General features: G+C 32.6%; 1 protein-coding gene across 1 annotated transcript in view; it reads left to right on the plus strand.

The window, feature by feature from the left end:
- The window catches only part of LOC130949330 (uncharacterized), a 74,287-nt gene extending 67,501 nt beyond the window's left edge, over positions 1–6,786 (plus strand). Inside the window, exons 2-8 of the mRNA XM_057878080.1 lie at positions 2,510–2,832; positions 3,901–4,093; positions 4,800–4,998; positions 5,283–5,450; positions 5,603–5,649; positions 5,736–5,776; positions 5,924–6,786. Of these exons, the coding sequence (XP_057734063.1) occupies positions 2,510–2,832; positions 3,901–4,093; positions 4,800–4,998; positions 5,283–5,450; positions 5,603–5,649; positions 5,736–5,776; positions 5,924–6,014 (1,062 nt within the window). The 3' untranslated portion in view covers positions 6,015–6,786. The remainder of the gene's footprint in view (positions 1–2,509; positions 2,833–3,900; positions 4,094–4,799; positions 4,999–5,282; positions 5,451–5,602; positions 5,650–5,735; positions 5,777–5,923) is intronic.
- The last annotated feature ends 205 nt before the right edge of the window (positions 6,787–6,991 follow it).

Consider the following 6,991-nt stretch of genomic DNA (forward strand, 5'->3'; position numbering starts at 1 on the left):
GAGGGTGGTGGGGTTGGGAAGGTATGATTGAGAGTGGTGACAATGAGAAGGAGGAATAAGAAGAGGGAGAAGAGTAAAATAACGTCGTTTAGGTGTAAACAGCAAAAGACATCGTTTAATTGTGTCATGTCATCTCTCCGGTAACGGAAATGGACGGAGAGACCAACTTGAGTCATGCATTAAAGTTTTAGTTTAGGGTACAATTTGGGTTGAGTTAAGCCCCACTTTGGTCCTTGAAATTGGCAAGTTGCACTGATTTAGTCCCTAACTTTTCAATTGTTACAATTTCATTCCCAAATTAAAAAAATGCACCAATATAGTCTCTCGTGTATTTTTCATCGCTGGAACTCAATGCCGTTAGTGACATGGCTCAAGCCTTGGCACGTTGGACATATTAAAACGATACAATATGCATTTTGGCATTAACGAAGACACTAATCGACGTCGTTTGAGATGTTTAATAATTAATATTGTTCAAAAAGGAGGGGTAATATTTTAGTATTGTTCAAACCTTAAAATAATATCGTTTAGTGCCTTCTTTAGCGCCAAAATAAGTACAACGTCGTTTTAATATGTCAGTGTAGCAAGACTTGAGCTATGTCACTAATGCACTTTTTTAAATTTCAAAACTAAATTGTAGCAATTAAAAAGTTAGAGACTAAATCAGTATAACTTACCAATTTCAAAAATCAAAATAAAATTTAACTCAATTTGAATCAATTAAAAATTTAAAAGCTATATTGAATTGAGAATCAAATTTTTGGTTTAACCACCAAAAATATCCTCAAATTATTCAAACACTAACAAAAATGCATCCGAATTTTACTATCGACAAAAATGCCTTTAAATAATTTAAAAACGCGACAAAAATGTCCAACAGTAAATATATATTTTCAAAAAATATCTTAGAGATTGAATTTTGATATAATTTTTTGCAAGAATAATTAAAAAAATGAGATATTATTATTCTTAAAATTTTGTGATTTTTTTCTAAGTATATTTGTTTTGTGATTTTTTAAAAGTATTATTAGTTGTTAACAAAAAAATTACAAGAAAAATATATACTTAACAAAAAATTACCAAATTTTAAGGATAATAATATCTCATTTTTTAATCATGCTTGCAAAGAATTGTATTAAAATTCAATCTCTAATGTATTTTTTTAAGAAATACATATTTAATGTTAGATAATCTTTCAAAAAAACTAACATTAAATATGTATTTCTCAAAAAATATACTAGAGATTGAATTTTGATACAATTTTTTGCAAACATAATTAAAAAAATGAGATATTATTATTCTTAAAATTTGGTTATTTTTTGTTAAGTATATATTATTTTGTAATTTTTAAAAGTGTTATTGGTTGTTAGCAAAAGATTCAAATGCTATACCTACAAGATAGGGAACCGAAGATTTCACACAATACTTTTGATCAAAATCTCTCCCCAATTGCGATATCTATATATATTATTTATGTTAGATTGCATATTTCATGGGCGAGCATACAATTTATACCTAGTATTTTTTTTTACTATTTTTACATCTAGGATTAACATATATTACTATCATGGTCAAGAATTACTTTTTTAAAAAAAAAATCAAGGATTGGGTTGCGCCATACATATGAAAGAGTATACAATAATGATGTATTCATCGATCCGCGCCTACCTTTATACAATTAGACACATACAAAAAATATATTTAACGAAAAATCACTAAATTTTAAGTATAATAATATTTTACTTTTATCATCATGCTTGTAAAAAATTACATCAAAATTCAATTTTTAAGATATTTTTTGAAAATATATATTTACTGTTAGGTATTTTTGTTGTGTTTTTAAATTAGGATAAAATATATTTTTTGTCCTGAAATTTGACAAAAGTTTTAAAAAATACTCTTAAGTTTTATTTTATTTCAATTTTGTTCCAAAAGTTTTTTATTTGCATCAAATATACAATCAACGGCTAAATTTTCAAAAAATTTAAAACCAATCTAACAATAATGCATGAAAATTATACTTAATTTACTTGTGTTGAGGGTTGTTCTTATGAAATTGTTGTTGAATTGATCTTAAATTTTTTAAAAAATTAGTCGTTAAGAATATATTTAATACAAATAAAAAATTTTTAGCATAAAATTAAAACAAAATAATATTTAAGAATATTTTTAAAATTTTTATTAAATTTAAAAAAAAAATATACTTTACTTTTTAAATTATTTAAAGATATTTTTATTAATAATAAAATTCGAATATATTTGATTGAGCGTTTAAATAATTGAGAGGTATTTTCGGTGGTTGACCCTTTAGAAACTATTTTGAGCATTCACCCCCTAAACCACTCTTCTTTAAAATGTTACTTGAGCCTAAAAAATCCTCATTTCACATTTCAGCCTCTTGTAGGTGCTGCACTCTACCCTTCCCCATCACCCACCCCCAGAGATCAGAGACACCACACGGCCCCTCCTTCTTCCTTGACCACCACCGGATACTGCTCGGCGGAGATAGCCCGTCTTCCTTGCGTTCATCCCTCTTCGTCGCGTTCTTCCTCTCGCCGCTGTTCCTCGCGTTCATCGCTCCCTCTTCGTGGTTCAGACGTTTTCGCCGCCTCGCCGCCTCGCATTCTCGCCATCATTCGTACTCAGTTCCTGCCACATCTCCGTCCTCCTTTCAGTTCCCATAGTCAGTCCGTGGTCCTCTGTTCTCGCCGCCTTGACGTCCTCCTGCTTGCCGCCTTGCCGTACTGAGTTCCTGCCACATCGCCGTCCTCCGTTCTGGTCGGTTCGCCATCCTCCTTTCAGCGAATCAGGCTTCATTGTTCAGGACTGCAGGTAATTTTTTTATGAAGATCATTTGAATGTTGTGAAGATCATTTGAACTGTGAATTGTGAATAATTGTTTTTGGCAGTTTCTAAACTAATTGAACTGTGAATTGTGAATAATTGTGGATTGGTTGTGGATATAAACTAACCGTTTTTGGCAGTTTCTAAGTCAGTGCTAGTACCAAAATAGAAGAGTATATAAAACTCAGAAGTATGAAATCCAAAACAGTATAGGATTTTATAATTTAGTTCTCTGTAATATTACTTGTTCAGTTGTTGTGTGATGCTGCTGTTATTGTTTATATGTCTAAAAGAATTAGATATCTTGAATTAGATAAATGCCGCAGGTCCGCGGATATTATCTGACCCATGAACACCCCTACAAGCATTCACTAAGTGCTGAGTCTTCTCAGCTCCAATCAGTGCACTCACTCTTTGCTGCCAATCAGTTGTTATATATTCTTATGATGTTTACCTAGCTAACACAATATAATATTCTTCCATCACTTTTAACTTGTTTTAAATTTTTAATTGTTCACTATGTTGTCTATAAGCGAATGTTGGGTTGCTGTATTTAATTGTTCTTGTTGTTATTGTAATACAAATTCTTCTGATTTGAAGGCTTTCTTTCTTATTCTGAATATATATAAGCCTGCGTTTGGCTTAAATGAACTTCTCTAAGATGCTGGTTCTATATAAAGAATATATAGTTATATACAGTGTGGTAGAATTCTTGTTCCTATTCTTGTCCTTTTGATTGTTGGGTTGCTAAATTTTTAACTAAATTTTTGTTGTTTGGCGTTTTATATTTGGTTATTTCTTTTGTTATTTCACTTTTGAATTTGTATTTGGATGAGATTGTAACATTTTGGTTGATATAATACTTTTTGTTTTGGATGATATTTTAAGATTTATGTTAGATTAAATTATGTTTTAATGTATTTATTTATATTTTAATTATTATTTTATTATAAAACAGTTATACTGGTTGAACCACGCTTGAATTGGTTGAACTAGTAAACCGATGAACTAATAGCTTGAACGGTTTGATTACTGGTTCGTCACTTCGGTTTTCAGAACCTTGTGTGTGATTTTCCCAATTTCAATTCCAATCAACTGTTGCGGTGGCTGGGATCAGATGACATCAGCTACGGCTATGGCTGCTACTGTCTCTCACATTCACCCTCAGCTCTCTTGCTCCGCCTCCCTTCACTCTCACCGCACACTGCTTCGACGTTTCCACCTTCCATCTCCTTCCGTTCGCTCCAAGGTCTCACACTCTCTCTCTACTCTTCAACACCTTCTCTAACTCTATTCAACATCTATCAATTTCAAATTCTTAGGTTTTTTTTATTTTTAAAGGAGATAGATAGCTAACTAGCTGAGTTTCAGAATTTTGCTCGGATTGCATGCAAATGTCTTTAGATTTTGTGCATTTTGTTCTTTGTCAGTAATGTCCATAGATTCAAATCAAATTACTCAGATCTAAAGAAAGGCATCCCGAAATCATAGCTTGCCTAGCTGAATTCTTGCGTCAAGAATATATGATATTTTAATCGATTCTCCTTAAGTAGCAATCACAGGATTATTGCCTTTTTTGTCTGATTAAATGGAGAATTCACCTTTTCACGTTTGGAGGGTTTATGGATTAGTTCATCACTATATTTAGTGTTGAAGATGTTCCTTCCTAACGGAACTCCTGCCTTACAATTTGTTCGATTATATTCGAGCTCTGATCTTTGCATATAGCTATTGTTTCGCTGAACTTAGTGGAAATCTAGTGAATCTATATGCTTTAATTGAATATGCCACTCCCCTGTCCTTTGAGATTGTGGGGGATGGTGCTAGACTTTTATAGTAAGTTATAACTTATAAACATGCTTGCGTTGCATAAGTAATGTACTTTTTGCTAAATGAAAATATACTAGAGCAATTGTTTGGTATCGATACTAAAACAGCAAGCATATGTCATATAGTTATCAGTTGTTATGTGTCTGGAGAGGCATGGCACAGATATTGCCGGTTCTGATACCAAAACTACACTAAGTTATGCAACTGATGCAAAAGAAAACCATGATACTGAAAAGATAAGCTCCGGAGAGACAGCAACAGAGGGCATCAGTCAACAGAAAGGGACTGCGAAAATTCACGATTTTTGTTTAGGCATTCCCTTTGGTAAGTTTCATTGTTTGATATTTCACTTGTTTAGTAACTTTATTGTTAAACTATGTTTGCTTTTGTGATGGTGGATACAAACTTTTGCTTAATTTCTCTTTAACCCAACTAGTTATCAGTGGGTACCATCTATTAAATTTTGTTGATGAACTTTTGTTGTGTGACATCTATTACATGAAATATGTGGTTTATTGTTTCAATGCAAATAAGTAAATGTATGCCCTGTTTCACTATTAGGCCTCCTTAAGCAAATATGTAATATGTTTAACTTTTCTTTTGTTTAGGTGGATTTGTTCTAACTGGAGGGATTATTGGATTCCTGTTTTCACGGAGTACTGCAACACTCACCAGTGGTGTGATCTTTGGCGGTGCTTTACTATTTTTTAGCACCCTCAGCTTGAAGGTCTGGAGGAAAGGAAAATCAAGTTTACCATTTATTCTAGCACAAGCAGGTATAGGACTTTGCCTTTATCAAGATATCATTATTCATTGCTCTTGGAAATAAAAGAAAAGAAACTTAAGAATCGTGCAGCTTGATGATGTCCAATTGTCAACTAGATAAGTGTTAGTTCATCTCTTGACATGTTGCTTCCTTATTTTGCAGCATTGGCAGGGATCCTTATCTGGAAGAACTTTCAGAGCTACTCATTGGTAGTAAATTCAATTTTGACAAAGTCAACTCTTATCTTGTGCCTCATTTTTCAATGGTAAACTTATTTTCTCTTTTCTTAATGTAGCCAAAGAAAATATTTCCAACTGGCTTCAGTGCTATTTTAAGGTACCTCAATCTGTGGCTTCTTATCTATTAATTTCCACTTTTGTCTTCGAAACTGCTAATTTTCCTTTTAGCTTCTTCATTGCTACTTGCAAAATTATGGCTCTTTTGTTTAGATCATTTATGCATGTGTGCAATTTTTTATTTCAGTTCTGCAATGCTCTGTTTTTATTTGTATGTGCTTATCTCTGGAGGAAACCCACCGCCTAAGAAATTGAAGCCATCTGCCAGCGTTGTATGATGAGATAACGAAGCTTGTGTTAGCCTATGTGATGTGGGACATATGGTTGTTTTGCTGCAAATTGAAGTAAGGTTGTAAGCTAGTTTGGTTAAGTCACTTATGAAAGTAGGTCAGCAAAGAGGTGCCAATGTGATTATTGCTTTGGATTCCAAGGCACTTATTCTATACCAATAAAATGAAATTTGATGAAAAAACCTATTTGCAATTTATACTCAACATAGGTGCTTTTTAAATTGCATATGCATTTAGCATGAAATTTGGACCCAAGATAGGAAATGGATTGCGACAGTGAGTGAAAATTTAGTCAACATGATCATGTATTGATTACAGCCCATTTATATGATTCTCTTGTCTAATATATGGTATAACATTCTTAATGAATGTTCTGAAAACTTAAACATGACTAGGTCATGACTCTGACTCATGTGAGTGAGGATTGATTCGCATTGGTCACACACTAAGATGATTGAAGTACACGTGTTATCCAGTTTGCTGATATGTCTTGTATGCTAAGATGCTGCATTTATAATGGAAGGAAATGTTGAATAACAATACAAGTCTATAGCAAAACACTACATTCCAATGACATATCACATGTCCAAAAGTGTCTGATGAACACAAGATCAAATAACAGAATCAACCATGTAATGCAATCAACCAACTAAAATAGAATTGTATATCCCTAGGATTAGAGAAATTCCAGAACGCGAGCCAATACCAAAAGATCCATGGAACTTGTAAGCTTCTTTAACCATGCTCATTCCACGTACCTATTACACGTTTCAAAAAGCTTAACATTTGTTCTACATGGTTGATTTTGAAATAGTTCCTCTAGAAGTGACTATGATTGATAGTAACAAATTTTCACTTTTCCCGTAATCCATTCTTGATAACTGATTTTAAGGGTAAACAACAAACATTACATTATCAAAATACAATAGCATTTTCCCATCCCGCTAGAGTAGAATCAATTGTAA

This window comes from Arachis stenosperma, chromosome 9, assembly GCF_014773155.1.
Source record: "Arachis stenosperma cultivar V10309 chromosome 9, arast.V10309.gnm1.PFL2, whole genome shotgun sequence".
In the NCBI taxonomy this organism is placed as follows: Eukaryota; Viridiplantae; Streptophyta; class Magnoliopsida; order Fabales; family Fabaceae; genus Arachis; species Arachis stenosperma.